Consider the following 17,468-nt stretch of genomic DNA (forward strand, 5'->3'; position numbering starts at 1 on the left):
GTCGGATTTGGTCAACATCAATAAAATGCCAAATAATCATACTTAACTCGTTAAATACTCAAATTAGAAGAAAAATACATAAAACTTTTCGTGTAGAGCACGTCAATAGCTACAACTTCTGTATAAAATACATTTCGCCAGCGTCAATAATTAATTGAATATTTCCTTCTATACTTTTTAGCACGTAGCTATTTATTATTATCATTGTTCTTCCGACGTCTGATTTCTTTTTAACATCTTTATATATATCTAAATATGAAACGCAAACTCTTACAGTTGATCAACTTGAGGCCATCTTCGAAAGCTCAGGCGAAGCCAAGGCCCACGAGCCGAAGGGACAAGGAGAACCCAACAGGTCTCGTGACGAAACTCGGTGGCACCATCGTTAAAGACGGACTGACCACCGTCCACGAGACGAGCGTGATCGGTACATACATAAACGGGAAATACGCCCAGGTGCTTCAGAGCTCATCAAGAATACTCTCCGGTACCCCACCGATTCCCGAAGGTAAGATCCGTCCCAGCAGCACGCAGCGGATCTTGAAAACCATTGGACCGCAGCAAGGAAAGCTGAAACCGCAACTAGAACCCACTCCTACGAATCAGCAAGAAGAATCCTCGCTACCATTGGAAGTCCTGTTCAACGCGCCTGGTGAGAGTCTCCGTTTGCCACGTATATATTGGTTTGGGGAATAAGTTCGTAGCGTTTTTACCGAAGACTTTTATTTAAACAAAAAACAATAATTATATCAATAAGTTAATCAATTATAGAATCGTTTTATGATCGCAGTTCATTTTTTCCGCCAATTCACGACTGGTTTGGCGACCGTTCTCCTTCAAAAGTGATTTGAGACGTTCTTCATCGAATTCAGAAGGCCTTCCGCTGCGGGACGAGTCCTCGACGTTAAAGTCGCCATTTTTTAACTTTGCAAACCATTTCCGTGCTGTAGACTCGCCTATGACACCTTCTCCATACACGTCGCAAATGTCCCGGGCTGCTTCGGCAGCTTTTTGACCTCGATGAAAAGCAAAGAAGAGCAGGTGTCGAAAATGTTGATTTTTGCCTCCTGGGTATTCCATTTCTAAGCCTGAAAACTAATAAAAAATTAAATAACTCAAAAATACAATTAACATAGTTTTGTAGAGCAGAAAGAGTTCTATCGAATGAATACTTACCCGTTGCCAAACAGCAAACAAATCGTTGTAAAATAAAAGAAATTATAAAAACGCTATGAACTTATTCCCCAACTTAATAGGAAGCATTCATTCTAAAGATGGGATATCGGATTTAGGTTCCACGGTGAGGAGCACCAGGAAGAATGCTAATCCGAATTCGTTGCGTCCGAAGTTTCGAAACAAGATCAACGACGATTACGACGCCAGTGGAGAAGTGCAGACGAAACCGAATAAAAATCGAAGCAGCACCACTCCCAGATCGGGTTACAAGTTAGTATGGCGTTCATTTTGTTATCTAATACATGATTGAGAGATTGGAAATTTTTGTAGAAATCGCAGTCCACCGACGACGACAACGGAACCACCCGTCACGCGACGTCGTAGTGGTTTCCGACCAGGGAATCAACCAAGTTTGCCTTCGAAGCAAATTAATAAAAACAAAAACGATCAACAACCGGTGAGCCCGAATCCAGTGCCGAAACTGAAGCTCCCGCGAACCCAGGGTCGCTGGTCTTACAAGACGACGCCTAAACCCAGGATCGCGATTCGTAAGCAGGTCGACGTTGAAGAGGAGCAACGCTCTACTTTAGAAACCGGTACGACTGAAAGCTCGATCAACCTCGACGATGGGAAAACCACAGCCTCGTCCGTTTCTACGTCGACAACAGCGACAACCGCGACGACCGGTCAAGCGGCTCAGAGAAAAATTCAAGAAGGTGTAATCGACGATGAATTGGATCCGAGTGAAAGCGAGGATGTGGCCAGCGTCAGTGTTCAAGATCAACACGCCGAGCAAATCTTACCGGTTGAGACGCTTAATGTAGAAATCTCCACGGCTGCTGACTCCAGCGACGTTTACTTCGAGATAGCTACTATCAAATCGCCATACACTTTCCAGGTAGGAATATACAAAGTGAAAACCTACGATAGTATTCGACGACCCAAAAGAAGACAAAAACCAAGAGTGACGAAATTACGTTTAAGACTTCATTAATTAGTTAGTGAGAAATGAAGATTGTGCTTCTGCGCCTAAATCAGGCAACCCGACTTGCATCGTTGTACGCCGGACAGTTGATCGGCGTTAATCAATACGATTGAGACTTGAGACAGACTCGTAGCTAGAAAAAAATGATGTACTCACCCAACATTTAAAAAATGTAACCTGATTACTCGGTAAATCAGCAAGATGTCGAACTTCTATAGAACTTTCGAGTGATTTCGTTTTAATTTGGGTAGCAGAATACGATCCTTATACAGTAAATGTCTCAATTTCTGTTCACTGAAGATTCTAGATAAATTCCTGTCCACCCTATCCCAATTTCTGCTCACTGATAAGATCCCAAACCTTATTATATACTTTATATATTTATATTTAGATTATAAAAATTTATATATTACAGAAAATTATATATAAAAAGAAGTCAGTGAGTAGAAATTGACATTTGCTAAACCTAAGCGATTTAAAATTGACCTGTATTATTGTTGCAGGTGGGAACATTAAGGAATACCCGTTACATCACGGTAACCTCAACGCAAAAGAAATCCTTCGCAACCATAGATCCTTCAAGCACGATCTTAGCCTCTGAGCCTTTAACCGAGAACATTCTAGCGAACACAGCTGCTGCGTATGAAACGACGCTGCCTTTAGACTCAGCCGTTGCTACCTTACCAGCGATAACCCTAGAATCCGGTCAAGCAACACCGCCACTAGAGACCGTAACCGAGACGTTCTCCACTACTCAAACTTTATTAAAAACCCACCTGCTTCCAGTGGTCCACGGCGGTAATACGACCACGAAATTAACTCTAGTGCAAACTTACAACATAGCACGAGTGGTGACTGCCACGAAGACATTGCCACCGATGGACGTTTATCAGTTCATACCCAGTAAGGCGTTGAACGAGTTCAATTCGAAGCTGGACGAAGCAGGAAGCGAGTTACATTTGGAGTTAGACGTCGGCGACGACGATCGCGACGACGATGACATACCGAAGAGAGTAGTCGCACCGAGCAGTGATATGGACTCCGATTTGGAACCGTTTAAATCCATTTCCCCATCGAAAACGAAATCTGACACCAGTAGTAGTACCACCGAACCACAATTGACCCCTGATCAACTGGCTCTGCTTAAATACTTCGGACAACCACAGCCACAAGTGATCACCACTTCGAGGCCTGTGGTGGTCCTCGACACGCTGTACGAGTCCCACGTGATTCCGGTGGTGAACAACGGGAACACGATCTACTCGACGTTGTCCAGGCCCGTTGGTACCGTTCCTCGGACATCTTACGAGTACGGAACGTCCACGATCGCTCCTGTCCTACCCCAGCCTCAAATACAGCCGCAATTGCCACCGCAATTACCGCTGTTCCCCCAACAGCAGCCGCAGTTCACGATCACTAGCTCCCCTTTGATAACTCAGACTCTAGCCACAGTTTCGGATTCGAGAATATTGAAATTAACCTTCGGTGCCAAGACGGCGTATACCACTCTGTTCTCAAGTCGAGTGGTACCCACAGAAATCACTACGTATGTTACGACCACTGTCCCTATCCACCCAACCGTCTCCCCCTTCCCGGCTTACTATCCTCCACCGGTTGCCTATCCGCCCTTCCCGTTTGTTGGATAGGGTCCCGTCGATTCGCGCTGGAGCGTGCGGTGAAATCGAGTGGGACCGGAGAAACGTGCACTTCTACCAATGGTGCTACGATTCGCGGAGGGTGGATGGAACGTTCGAGACCCGATAAGGGTGAGTCCGGGAACGCGCATGGTTCTACGATCTATGATTCGATTGAACGATTTCAATAGCTTTTTCTACCGTCACTTAGTACCTTAGAATATTATTTAAGCTTCTAGAGTGTAAGACATAAATTGTATGAAGGTAAGGAATGTTCGAACTAATCACTAATCGTACATAAGCGCACGTATCATTGTCTGGTCGTCATCGAGTACGAATTTCGAGCCAGGTCGTCGAACGAAAGATTGTAAATCGTCGCGCGACCTTGTTTAGGCGCCAGCTATCGGCCTTCCCCGGTCGAGCTTACTTTTCCAAGACAAACGATCGGACAAATATAAATTTGTAAAACCGACAAACACATGTTTCAAAACGATTTGTATATATTCACAATAAAATATTTTATATTTTACAATTATTTTACTGGTATTTATGAAAACCACCCAAGGCTTTTCTGGCTGTTTTCGACTAAATGTCAAAAAATCTTGTTTCTACGCCGATTATCATGGGTTTTTCGTGCTGAATTTTCTCGTCTCGACTGTCTGAAGACTGTGTGATACGTACAATTTTGATCCAGGCCATAGTTTGGGAATTATTTCACTTTATATGGAAAAATAGCCGAAATCGGTTCGATTTTCGGCTGTTTAACTGCTCTTTCACCGAGATTTATTTATAACCAAGCTTCCTCGCGATGAGCAATCCTCGTTTCGCCATTCGGGAAAGTGTCATCTCACCAATTTTATGACTCGAATACGTCGCGATTATGTAATCGACTGACGCGGATTCGCCTAATTACCTCGGGTTCCGATGTCCGCTGCCAAACCCTCCGTCGAATTCGCTGCGCAATTTGGGAAATCGTCAGGAAGCACTTATCACATTTCTAATAATAGCAATTTTCTTTTAATTATTAATTACAACGATTTGTTGGTAATATTTTTCGTAGGATAATCAGAAGAATCCCTGACAGCCTCGCAGTTCATTTGGACGCAGTACGACTGCAGGAACGTGTTTTGGAATTATTTATATCGTGCACGTGTTCGTATTCTGACTCCGTCTGTTTTCACGCTGAATCGTATTCAAAGCTTGTGGTAGGGGTGAAAGAATTTCTACGTAGGAGTAGCCGTTCCGAAGGTCGAACAATAAATGCTTCATAAATGAGATTTAGTACAGGGATTACCAAGGGTCGATGAAATTTTCAAGGGGGTCAATGGTGATCAAGAGGTCCCATTTATTGGTATGAACTCCAGGTCTGGAATTAAATATAACAGATCTTAAATTGAAACTACAGGACTTTATTAGACGTAGCTCTGTAAGCTAGCATGGACTTTGGAAATCTGTCTAACTGTGCAATTTTTGTTGTTTTTATAATTAGTCACTATGAGTAATCGAGGTACAATGGCTAAAACAGAGGAGTAGGAATACTAGGGATAGGATGAGTAGGTAAGACCAGAAGTTGAGATGAGTAAGATTGTTCTTACTTATTGTTATACAAATTTAGGGTGTTTGTCACTGAGTAAACCATGTCAATAGTGCTAAATCAGTTCGTCATCCATCAGATATAATCAAGATTCCATTGATTGCAAAAAGAACTCATTAACAACAGAAAAGTAAGGTAATTCAAAAACAGAAAAGTATTCCTTTAAAAAGAGAAAATGGCCAAAACAGGGGAGGAATAGAAATACTAGGAAGAGGATGAGTAGGTAAGACCAGAAGTGAAGATGAGTAAAACTGTTCTTACTTATTACATAGATTTCAGGTATGTTTCGCTGAATAAACTATGTAAGTACTATTCTTCTAAAAAGAGAAAATGGCCAAAACAGGGGAGGAATAGGAATACTAGGAAAAGAATGAGTAACTAAGACCAGAAGTCAAGATGAGCAAGAATGCTCTTACTTAGATGGATTTAGAGTGCTCGTCACTGCATAAACTATATCAATAGTGATAAATTAGTTCATCATCCAACGAGCATAATCAAGAATCCATTGATTCCAAAAAGCTTATTAATAAAATTAAAATACTCCTCTTTTAAAAGGATCTATTCTTCAAAAAACCTATTGGGAATCCCTAGTTTTATAATAGACAATGGAGCTGATCCAAAAAGCACAAATCCTGTCCAGATTAATCCCTTGTCTTACCAGGTCGTTTCCCGCCACTTTTCATGCTCGTAGCAAACTTTGCACATTCTCATTGGACATGAGGACAGAGATCTGAAGTCTGACACGTGATGTCCAAGTTTATCATGAAATTCTGATCAAGATTTCGACTATTCATGGTACATTTGGTACAAAATTCATGAGAAATGTGATACAAAATTCTGATCACGAGTCAGACTCGTTAAAATACTTCAAGGGATCGATAAAGCTTGACTTTAGGAAGACAAAGCAACTACTCGAGACGCAACAGGTGTTTGCCGGTTCTTCTTTTAGCTCGAAAGAAGAAAACGGTCGCGAAGCCGTAAAAGGTGGTGGTCGCGGGCCGGAAACGCGGAATTAGACATCGCGTCGCGAGAATCAATGAACGTCTACGTCAACGACGGCGTCGTAGTCGGGGAAGAACGATAACCGGATTCCGTACGAGCGCGCAAGTGGCTCCTAGTTATTTCGAGGACGACGTTACACTAAATTTACCTGCGATGCGTCAGAATTCGCAAGTTTTCAATAGAATCCGCGTACGTAGGCCGTCTGTTTACAGCCGCGCTCGTGATTCACGTTGAATGAAGCGTTGCGTGGGTCAGTTAACCGAAAGTCCGATCGCAACTATAGTAAAAAAAAGTCCAGGAATTTTTGCAAATTATTTTTCTACGAAAAGTATTCGTAATTGGCGCCAGGTGATCACGAGACGTCCTGCTGACGATTTAGGAAATAATCCGTCGCGGAAAATCGGTGCCAATTCGGAACGGGTTAGCCGATTCCGTTAACGAGGAAAGGATCGCCTCTCTCCCGAATTAACTTCGCACCGCGGACGGTTTGTCACTGACATGGCGACGATATACGAGCTAGATCGGACATTAAGGAACGTTGAGACGGGCATAAATCAGATCGCGCCGTGTCCCTCGCCCACTCTTACTCTCGGGTATTGTCGATAAAACGGATACCGAATCGAATCGGAATGCCCTCGCCGTTGTCCGAATGCCAGCGAGACTTGGAACCCGTTCGGGGATTCGTGAATGAGGCACGTGTCGAGCGGACCTCGCGTTCTACGAACCTCTTAACGAGCCGATCAAACGAAATTCGATACGCATGAATGGGAAAGAGTGATCGACGACAATTATACGATACAGGCACAGTGTGTATGTATGTATGTATGTAGTTGATGAAATGCGCGTTAACTGGTGGCCATGTGCAGCGACTGGAATTCTATTGGATTTAAAATTAGCTGAAAGTCTCGGGGGCTAGGACGGAAATTAAATTCCGTTCGTTTGTGTGTTTTCTTTTCCAAGACGAATTCCGAACGCTGGCTTCCTCAAAGAGTGTTTGGCAAACGTGAATCTACGAATTGTTGAATGAACGATCGTTTATTAATAAAATGTCATCCCGTAAGAATGTTTTCTTCATTTCTTCCCTAATCATCTTCGTAATGACTTTAGTCTTTGTGTTTACTGGCTTAGTCTTTGGTCCTCATCGATGTCAGGGGGTTACTTGCAATTATCCACTTCAAGGTAGCCATTTTAAGTAAGGCCAACTACATATCTCTTCAGCTTATTGTGAAAAGTATCCTTTAAGTAGTGTGCATAATGTCTAAGGATCAATATCCGGCAAGGATGTCCTTCTCTGAAGGTCATTTCTTTCAGAATTGTCAAGGTCATCGGTGTTCTTCACCTAACTACATTTTTTATTATTGTAGTGTATCGAAAAATACATTCAGGATGTCCTAATGGTACAAATGCGCACGTACAAAATAATAACACGACCTTGGAGTGACCTTGATCTTCGAAAATTGACGTTCTACGTAAAACGAGGCTTTGACCAAGGCTCGATGATGAAGAGACTGTAAATAAACATGTTTGCCATCGTGATACTGAAGATAAAGAATTGAATTCCTGGTGAAGTTGAACTTATCAGTAAACCGACGTATTTTTTAAGATGGCCGAAAATTGTCTGGTCGTTGAGTCGATGGGAAAAGGGTAGACGATTTCCGGTTGCCTGGTTGCCGCGGAATTGGCACGGAAACGTGGGAAATATTTCGGCCCAGCCGGAATTCGTTGGTGGGAGCCTGTTGACGTAGCAGGTATCTTATAAAAAGACGCGCGGCGTCCCGACGCCGTGCATTAACACGGGAGAAACGCGAAGATAACTCGCGATCGAGAGAGCGACGTCTCCAATTCCTTGAATACCAGTATTACAGTTTAGTTATTATATCTCTTCTCCAGTAGTTTGTGATTGAAGTTTTCCAAGGCCAAGCAGATGTCTTCAGTCATGCATGTGAGTATTCTGTGCCTCGGACTCTCTCGGCTTACGCGGACATCGTAGCCTTGGCAGTGAACTTGACTGACCAAGCGTCGATCTGTACTACTGAACGCCTCTATTGCTTTGTCCATTTCTCAACCATGTCTCTTCCACCTTGGGATTTATTTTGCAATTTTCAACGTGCCATCCTTAACACTAAACCATGGACCTAAAGACTGATTTTATAGACGCAGGGGGGTGAAGTTCTATCCGTGAGGGGGAATAGTCAATATGGCCATTTTGGTCAACTAGTGTTGCCTATCTACAAAAATTTATAAACATTTTATTTTTGTGTACTTGCGTTTGCGTACCATGAAGATTTGTGGACGTTACGTGAAGAGTGCGTCACTTATGGATCAGACAAAATGGTTCAAATCATAAATACGCCTTTCCAGGCACTCGTCACGCAGTTCGTTAGGTCCTTGCAGTAGAATTATTGACTTTCTTCAAGATTTTGATTAGGTTGTCTGATGTTAATTAGAAAATTTTGATAGTTTGCTCTCAGAGGGATTTCGTGAAGAGTGCGTCACTTATGGATCAGACAAAATGGTTCAAATCATAAATACGCCTTTCCAGGCACTCATCACGCACTTCGTTAGGTCCTTGCAGTAGAACTATTGACTTCCTTCAAGATTTTAACTCGTCTCTTAATTAGAAAATTGTAATAGTAGCTCTGAGAGAGATGCCTATCTTCGTTTTATGAGAATACCTTCACTGGAATCTCATAAAGTTTCTAATATCTTTTAGAATGTCGTGACGTCGACTAAATTTTTGGTAGGGATCGCGTGGGACGGTGCTCGCGTGGCACCATTAGGAGGTCGTTTTTCTTGATTCACGAAAACGACTTCACGTGTCAGATATGCGCGTTCGCGAAAATTTGTCACTCTGCCATCCAGATGTCTTTTATGGCCAGGTCCGCTCTTTAAACGGTCCAAGGTTGGCTAGCGTCCAACATTCTTCCACCATGCTACCAGTAACGTCGTTGCCTTTTTAACAGTTGCATTGCATCTTCGCTGCTTGACACATCTTGAAATTCGGAGTTAAAATGTCGGAAGAACTCGACGATTCTCTAGATTCGGATTCCTCGATAGAAGTAAGCCTGTCACGTGCCACCTGGATGAACTCTTTTTTACCATTGCTAGAGGAAGCGTTGAAAGTTCTGTTATTAAATTAGACTAGTTGTAAATGCGCAATGTTTTCAAGCTGCTTTCGCGATTACTCGTGACGGATACTTTCCCACTCGGATCTACAGGGGATTAGAAGCCTCTTCTAGTCTCCAGCAACGCGCGATGTCAGTCCTCCATCAACTTTCTTCCATGTTTCTTCGTTTACCTCTTCTTCGTTCAAAGCCTCGTTGACAAATTTATTCTTTACTGATCACGAAGTGTCTTTTGCCTTAGGCTAACTACAGGTAGTTTCATTTGTACTTCTTATTAAGTACGCAGTGTCCTCTTCGATGTCTTCAATGATTTTGTTTGACACATGACGTGTTTCTAATTTCGAGATATACCAACTGAATGAACAGAGCCGAGTAAATAAAAGAATGATCGATAGAGAAATAATCTAAAAGTCCATTGGGCGAACTTCAGAATTTAAATGGCTGCGTTTACGTTACAGGAATCGCTGAGCGACAAGGTGGCGATGTTTAACCAGTACGCCAATAAGCACAAAGACACCCAGAGCAAAAATCCATTCACCTCAGGCCTGAACCTTGAGAAACAGAAATTCTCAAAGGAGGAGTATGGCAGGTGAGGGAAATGAAGATAATGACGAACAATCGCTGAATGAAGACAGGTTTGTTAATTTCGACGTTCGATCTGTTTCAGACCGCAGGCTGGGTCTCTGACTGACATCCGTGGCCGGAAAGCCACGGCGCACATCTTGAAGGAGGTGCTCGAACTCTGCCAGATCATTCATACCGAGGGCACACCGTGCCGGGACCACCCAGAGATCATCGCGATCACGTTCGGCGATTTATTTAATATCTACACCCACATCAGCGACAAATGCGTCGGTCTTCTGTTGAGGGCCAGGAAACAGAAATTCGTCGACTTCGAAGGCGAGGTTCTCTTCCAGGTAAATTCTTAAATTGCCATATTTTATGGGATTATAGTAAATGTTTTTGTTCATCTCACAATTTCTAATTAAAATCCCATATAAAATAATATATATATAGATAAATTATGTATATATAATCCACTACTAAAGGACATTTGTATGAGTGTCCATCCTGGCTAGTCCACTACTACTAAATTTGCATGTGCGTCTGTGTGTGTGCCTTAGGAAGGGCAACCCATCCGGACAGCCTAGTTAGTCCATTACTACTAAAGAGTATTTGTATGTGTGCCTGTGTGTGTGCGCCTTAGCAAGGGCAACCCGGAGGGCCTAGCTGAGGACAGCAGACCTGCGACAGGCGGGGAGAAGCTTATATATTATAATATAGATACATATTTAAACATTCTATTTATTATATAATATATAATTATTATTATATGAATATTATATATTATATATATAAACATTCTATTTATTATATAATATATAATTATTATTATATGAATATTATATATTATATATATAAAAGTCAGTGAAAGGAAATTGTGATATGAACAGAAATGAGGACATTTACTATGTATGTACATTGTATGTAGTATGATCGTCTGTGATTATTAATCGAGTTGATGGTGATTGCAGAGGCGGGACGACGACGTGCCAATTTTCCTGATAAAGCCGATCCAGGAGATCCGCGAATTGTGCAACCAGCGAGTACAAGAGATCGCGTTGCAGACGCAGATGACTTAACGTTAATTGATCTTCCGCTCACCAACGAATAATTCCATTGCGGAGATCCTGTTAATCGCGTTACCCTGTATTTATTGTCACGCCGTTATTACGTAACGCGAGCCTCGTTGTATAGTTTCTAATTTTTATTCGAGTATGCCTGAGACGAGAATGACTGAGGCTGAGTCAGCGTTGATCGTTGAGAGCAAATACAATTATATGTATTATGTGATATCTATAGATTTAGAATAAAGAAGTTTTTTTTAAAAAAAAAGTAATGGAGTTCTACTTTTATCTCGAAATTAGTACTTGAAATATTTTTAAACAGAGGGAAATTTGACTATTTTCCATCACAATTGGCTTAACTTAGACCACGAATGACCTTCACAGTAGGACATTGTATTTGTCTTGAAATACTCTTATCAGGATGTAAGTAAAAAAATAGGGATGACCTTCATATCTCCTTGACGCCTCCACCTACCAAAAAACTGATGATCAGTCCCTCGATACCAAATAATTTTGACTGTATGCATTTTTTTCTGTCACTAATAGGAGCAAAATTATTCAGGTGGCCATTTTTAAGTGTCCCCCTCCCCCCCTTGTATACGTAATATCTCTATAAATTTAGAATGAAGACTTTTTAAAAATGACTGGAGTTCTATTTTTCTCCCTGTACGAAGTTGTCCCTAATTGGAATATTTTTTAACAGAATGGAGAATTGGGATCGGTCTCGACGCCATCTTTTCCAAATCTTTATTCGTACAGAGTTCATGTACAACATTAAAAATAACGCAAGGTTTGCTGCCGTTTATCAGAAGAATATGTAACGAAGTTCTCGAGTGTACTCCGCCTCGGACGATTCGAGCGAGAATGATTAGGCAACGCCCGCTGACATTGTTACAACAGGGGATGAGAAATGACTATGCAAATTGATCCATCTTTCTTTAAACATTATTACTTACAATCTAAATTGGATAATTTCTCTTCAAGCAGAGACACTTTTAAAATACGATAACGGGGTGACAGAATACATATGTATGTAGAAAGACAAGAGAAGATATAAGAGAATGATCAATTGAAACATCGTTGCATTAGTAATACGACACAGCTTGTAGTGTTTAAAAATTACGTAGATTGCGCTACCGGCCAACAGTGTAAACTTATCTATAGTATCTTGCGAATACAGTTTGTAAGATATTTATTTATTGCCACTTTACTACACGGTTTCTCTCCTTCGAGTCATGAAACAAACGTTCGTTAGGATCTTTCTAGAAGCTTTCCTCGGCTCTCGAAGTAGCGGGATTAAAAAAAAATGGCGACGATTGTGTCCTACAGGTTAGGAGCAACCGATTCGATTCCAGCTTCACCTCTTCGTAGTCCAACCAAAAAGGAAACGAATATTTTGTCAGTCTTAATAGGAAGATCGAGGGAAGACGTTGTTCCCGATTGCTGAAAAGAGGAACGACGGTGGAAGAGAGGTTAACTTCTGAAAGAAGGCGGGAAACGAGGATGTCCAGGTGTGACCGTCTCGTCGAATCCTTCTCGCTCGAGAGGCGCCCGTCTGTGCGCTTTCCTTCGTGAAGAAAAATATATGTATATGTATATATATATATATTTAATGTCTCTTAACCGTTAATATATGTATATTATAATAATAATAATAATCGATTTCTGTTTAAACGTCACGACAACGTGCGATCTCTTTTGTATTTACAGTATTTTTCAATCTCGCCAACTTCCACGATTGTTTTTTGATTTTATCCCCTTTCTTCTTCTGTAGATGGCGTAAGTTTCGCCAGCGTTCCAAGGCTCCCAGGAGGAATCCGTTGAAATTTACGTCACCGATCAGAAATATTTTTTTATTTGATTCGTTATTCGTCGTGAAACACCAATCGGTCCAACGACGAAGGGGAGGTAACGCTTCTCCGATTTCTGCCACGCGCCGGTGCCCTCGTTTCGGTGTCAGCAGACCCGCGCGTTTCCTCTCCCGATAAAACGGATTATGTTCGATTTTATTTTCCTCCATTATCTTAAACTCGTTATTCCAATAACGAGGATCGATCCTTGAGGGGAATAGTAGTTCCGAGGGGGGACAGGGGAGGAAAGGCAGAGACCGACGACGAGCTGGCTTGCAGGAACGGAAGATGGAGGGGGGGAGGGAAATGAAGAAATTACTCGCAAGAAGAAAATAAATAACACGTTCCCTGTTCGATTAACAAACCAACGACATTCACAGTAACTTTCGGTAATCGCTTGAAAGGAAAATAAAATAAGTGTCAATCGGAAGAAACTCTATCAACGTTAAAGAATATTAATAACCACTAGAATCAACGTTCCCTTCGTACGCAGCTCTAAAAACAGGAGAACCCTAAAATTAGTTTGTCGTTCTTGGTTTCTCGTTTTAAATCACTTAGATCCCCCAGTGTCTGGTTCACCGACGTTGCGTCGGCACTGGCGGACACGCGTACCGTCCGCTAGACGAGGAACGCGCGAAAAACTTACAAGATGGAGCTCCCGAAATCTCGCAGACGAAACGGAAAAGCAGCGGCAGTGCGTGGCGCGATGATCAGCCGGGAAATCGGGGGGGGGGTGTAAATTCGGGAGGGTCGGGGGGTTTCACTTGTCCTCGCGCGTTACAATAATTCTTCGATCCCTACTAAAAATCGTCTCCTCGACTTGTTTCCCCTCCTCCATCCCGCGAGTTCTTCCTGCTCGCCCGCCTTTCCGGCTTGCTCCTTCTCCCGTCTTCCCTTCCTACACGAATTCTCATACCTTTTATTTTTTTTACGATTTCTCTGATTCGCGCCCGGCAGAGGAATTTTGCCGCGTCTGTTCGATCCTCCCAAACGGCTAAGCTTCGGGGAAAGCGGCAAGCTGCTCCGATCAGACGTTCGTTTTTTTTTATATATATATATATATTTTTTTTACAACGCTCCCTCTTTTCGAAGCTTGGCTTCAAATATTTTATCTATGCGAAAGAACGCACCGCGTTGGATGGACCTAACCTCCTAAGCCCCCCTCCCCTCCCCGTGGATTTGTCTCTTTAATCCCTGAACAGCCCTCTACTAGGGCGAGGTCACTATATATTGAGCAGAATCGGTGGAACGAGTATAGCGAAATTCTTTAACGGGTATCAGGTATACTTCTTTAGCGAGCGAGCTAGCCCTGCTAGTTTAAATAACAAACAACGACACCTGCAGCTCGAATAACACAGCCTATGTTTTAACTAAACGTCTTTTTTTCAAATCGAGACAATTGAGCGATACGATTTCTCGAATGAAAATCAACAACACCCATGTCCGCGAAACCTTAAACGAAAAAAAGTATAACTCGCCATACTCGTTCTACCGATAATTACGGGTAAACCCTTTCTTAAAGGGAAACGCGCCCAATTTTTTATCTCTGCTCCTCCTCTCTGCATCGTATGCGACTGCGTTCTTTTATGTTGTACGTGGTAATTTTTTTTCGTTTTTCTCTATCTTATTTTTTCTTTTTTTAAATTCCGCTCGATCCCATCGGTCAGCTTGCGGGTTGTTGCTTGGGTGGGTGGTGTTCAAGTGCCATTCTGACGATGTTCTTTGTGTTCCGGACTGGTGTCGATTTTTCGTCCTATCGCATTCCCGAGGTTTATTTCGGCGGCGTCACGGGCGGTGCCACTGCAAACATATCACACGTACCATCGGTCAATCCTAACAATTCATAATCATGGCGTGGTGGGTTACGTGTTCAGTCTGTGCGTCCTTCAGTCTGATTTGAATAGTCAAGTACTGTTGGTCATCATGTAGCCTAAGATTCGATGTAAAAAAATATAATCGACGCTTTGGGGAGCTGGCAGGTTGGCACCTTGGGCGATCAGTACCTGGATGGGTGGCTTGTGACACTTTAGCTTAGGTGTTGTACCTCACTAAACAAGGTCACCGTTCAAATTAGGTGTCTAAGCCTAAGACAATGACCTTGACACCCAAAGGGAATGGACACCCAAGACCCCAAACCATCTCAGGATGGGTTTTTTTTAGGTAGGATTTATCCCACTGGGTTTACCTACTGAAGCCTCCTTCTCCGCTCCATAGGCATCACTCTGCGAGATGGAAAAAGTAGAGAGGAAGGACTGGAGGTCTAGGAGATAGGAATGAAGGCACTTCCTGGGTCTAAAGACTGCAGATGAATAAACCCCTCAAAAAAAAAATATAAAATAATATCTGGGCAAGCTACAATTGGTTCCACTGTCCTGGTATCGTCAGAGTCACGTGTCGTAACGTTTCCAATGGCAGGGGTTTAATATTTGACAATATTAAGAACAGTAGATAGAATGAAACTTGTTACCTGATTGGTCCACGCGCGGGTCCTTCCCCCGGTCATTGAGCGAACAGTTTTCACACACCAGGCAGGCAGGAGTTAGCAAAAAAAATTGTATCGGGGGCGAACTCCCTCGATTAGGCATCTCTCGGTCATTCCAGGCGAACACGACAGTTATATATTGGTATATTGTGTACAACTTTCTTTTCTGTTCATCGATCCATGGGATTCATGCAAAAAAGTCAAACAGCGAATTCGAGGAACACTAAAATGACATGGTGACATGAAGTATAAATGGCCATGACTGTCGGTATGTTCGCCATACTTCTGGTTGCACGATTTTCAAGGATTTCGTTTGTCGTTGTTTCTTCTTTCGAGAAACAGGAAACGAAGAAGTGATAGATCAACGAGACGGGAACGGGGGGGGGTGGGGACAGGCATTTCAGCGATCGCAAAACGCTTGTCACGGTTCACATTGTATTAAGTGTTCGATGTTCGTACACGTTCGAACGAGACTATTAAATAGGCCGATCATCGAAAACTTCGAACACGCATTAGTAACACATAACCGTTCTTATTCTTTCTTAATTCCTTTCCCTGTTCTGTTTTATTACAACGAGCAAACGCACTGCACAGGTCGACGCCCATCTACTTTCACTTGGGACCGAGCACTTGCAGTTTTTACTCTTGCAATTACCTGTTAACGACTCAAAATCATATGAGGACGTATACTAATTTTTACAATCGTCGATATTGTTTCGTCTGTAGATTATTCTGGATGTCATCTACGATTAATTTTTTAACGTACAGCTCGTCGGATTCCGGACTCGCCTAGCAGGTACCAAGAAAATGTGACAAGTTTAAATCTAAATAGCAGCGATGCGCAGTGACAGAAACGAACGTGCCAGATTTTCTATACCTGCGGAGCAGCTCCGGGATCTAATGACTCCGTACATAATCGACAACACACCCAAGTTAATGGATCGTCCGACCGATTAATTAGTGTGATCACACCGCAGCTCGCCACAACGTGCTGTGGCGATTATAGTATGCGTTAAAAAAATGATCATTCAATGTAATCGCACTCTCTATTATTAAGTTATTAAATCGTTATTAATATTATCTTATTATCATTAGAAATATGTAGGTACTTCCTGCAGGAACGACGCACAGAAAGGCGTCGTTCTAGATTATAATGGCCTTTGGACGAGCGATTCGACCTTCCCTATGGTAACTGTTCCTTCTCCGACTCCGTTTATCGCCCATCGGTGGTAAAATTCACGGATCGAGGATGAAAATAGACAATTTGATGAAAATAATTTCTCTTTAAACTCTGGAATCGATGCTCGAATCGCTCTCGCCAAAGGCCAACCGTGTTTTTCTCTTTTTTTTCCTTTCCGTTCCGATGGCACTCGTTGATATTCATTTTGCAAATATCGTTCGCCGGGTGGAAACCAAGTGTAGAAAGAAAGTAAGAAAGAAAATCCACACAATATTCAAGTACCTCGCAAAACGTCCAAGCGAAACAACGAAATCGGTCATCTACCCAGGCCGTTGAACGTCAGCCTCCATTAATTATTACGGTTACTCCTACTAAACGGCCCAGGAGAACCACCGAGCCTCAGAGCACATACCATATAAAGGAACCAAGCTTACAGCGACAGTGCAGACGAAGATGAAAGAAAGAGAAAATATTTTGGGTACCTTTCTCTCTCGCACGTGATTGGTCGTTTGCATCTCTACTATCAGGCCCAAAAATCACCCAAAAATGGCCCAAAAATGACCCAAAAATGGCCCAAAATGACCCAAAATGGCCCCAAAATGACCCAAAAATGGCCGAAACTATTGTTCTCTCTCTGTCTTTCACCGTCGTCTACACTTTTTCACTTTTCACTTGCTTCCCTCATATAGTACATGCTCTGAGCAACGTTGTTACCACGACTCGCTATACAAAAGGTAGACCACGTTACTTTGACACAAGACACGCTAAATTAGTGGGGCATCGACAGAACGGGACCTCGAGAGAGAGAGAGA

At 42.5% G+C, this 17,468-nt stretch overlaps 3 protein-coding genes across 7 annotated transcripts in view; 2 read left to right on the forward strand and 1 right to left on the reverse strand.

The window, feature by feature from the left end:
- Positions 1 to 4,330, forward strand: part of LOC108627409 (mediator of DNA damage checkpoint protein 1) — a 26,988-nt gene extending 22,658 nt beyond the window's left edge. For both annotated transcript variants that reach the window (XM_018028630.2, XM_026815580.1), the window contains exons 6-9: positions 277 to 652; positions 1,293 to 1,446; positions 1,507 to 2,074; positions 2,665 to 4,330. In XM_018028630.2, coding sequence (XP_017884119.1) covers positions 277 to 652; positions 1,293 to 1,446; positions 1,507 to 2,074; positions 2,665 to 3,807 — 2,241 coding nt within the window. In that variant the 3' untranslated portion in view covers positions 3,808 to 4,330. The remainder of the gene's footprint in view (positions 1 to 276; positions 653 to 1,292; positions 1,447 to 1,506; positions 2,075 to 2,664) is intronic.
- A 3,859-nt stretch (positions 4,331 to 8,189) lies between these two features.
- Positions 8,190 to 11,416, forward strand: LOC108627410 (actin-binding Rho-activating protein). 4 transcript variants are annotated; one of them, XM_018028632.2, is made up of 4 exons: positions 8,190 to 8,333; positions 9,975 to 10,105; positions 10,184 to 10,433; positions 11,052 to 11,416. In XM_018028632.2, exons 1-4 carry the CDS (start codon positions 8,316 to 8,318, stop codon positions 11,157 to 11,159), a joined length of 507 nt encoding a protein of 168 aa, XP_017884121.1. In that variant the 5' UTR covers positions 8,190 to 8,315; the 3' UTR covers positions 11,160 to 11,416. The 4 variants fall into 4 exon arrangements, with proteins under 4 accessions (XP_017884121.1, XP_017884120.1, XP_017884122.1 ...); XM_018028631.2 differs by lacking the exon at positions 8,190 to 8,333 and adding an exon at positions 9,344 to 9,450; XM_018028633.2 differs by lacking the exon at positions 8,190 to 8,333 and adding an exon at positions 9,641 to 9,768.
- Positions 11,417 to 12,734: 1,318 nt separating this feature from the next.
- Positions 12,735 to 17,468, reverse strand: part of SERCA (ATPase sarcoplasmic/endoplasmic reticulum Ca2+ transporting SERCA) — a 44,939-nt gene continuing 40,205 nt past the window's right edge. Inside the window, exon 11 of the mRNA XM_018028644.2 lies at positions 12,735 to 14,794. Within this exon, the coding sequence (XP_017884133.1) occupies positions 14,766 to 14,794 (29 nt within the window). The 3' untranslated portion in view covers positions 12,735 to 14,765. The remainder of the gene's footprint in view (positions 14,795 to 17,468) is intronic.

The sequence above is a fragment of the Ceratina calcarata genome, unplaced genomic scaffold (assembly GCF_001652005.2).
Source record: "Ceratina calcarata isolate Rehan_Ccalc_2016 unplaced genomic scaffold, ASM165200v1 scaffold470.2, whole genome shotgun sequence".
Lineage (NCBI taxonomy): Eukaryota > Metazoa > Arthropoda > Insecta > Hymenoptera > Apidae > Ceratina > Ceratina calcarata.

What these genes read in the sequence shown, in the direction of transcription:
- LOC108627410 (XM_018028631.2), top strand. Translation starts at nt 9,403, where the DNA reads ATGTCGGAAGAACTCGACGATTCTCTAGATTCGGATTCCTCGATAGAA. An exon ending in TCAAAGGAGGAGTATGGCAG is followed by an intron (nt 10,106 to 10,183) that starts GTGAGGGAAATG and finishes GATCTGTTTCAG; the next exon opens with ACCGCAGGCTGGGTCTCTGA. An exon ending in AAGGCGAGGTTCTCTTCCAG is followed by an intron (nt 10,434 to 11,051) that starts GTAAATTCTTAA and finishes TGGTGATTGCAG; the next exon opens with AGGCGGGACGACGACGTGCC.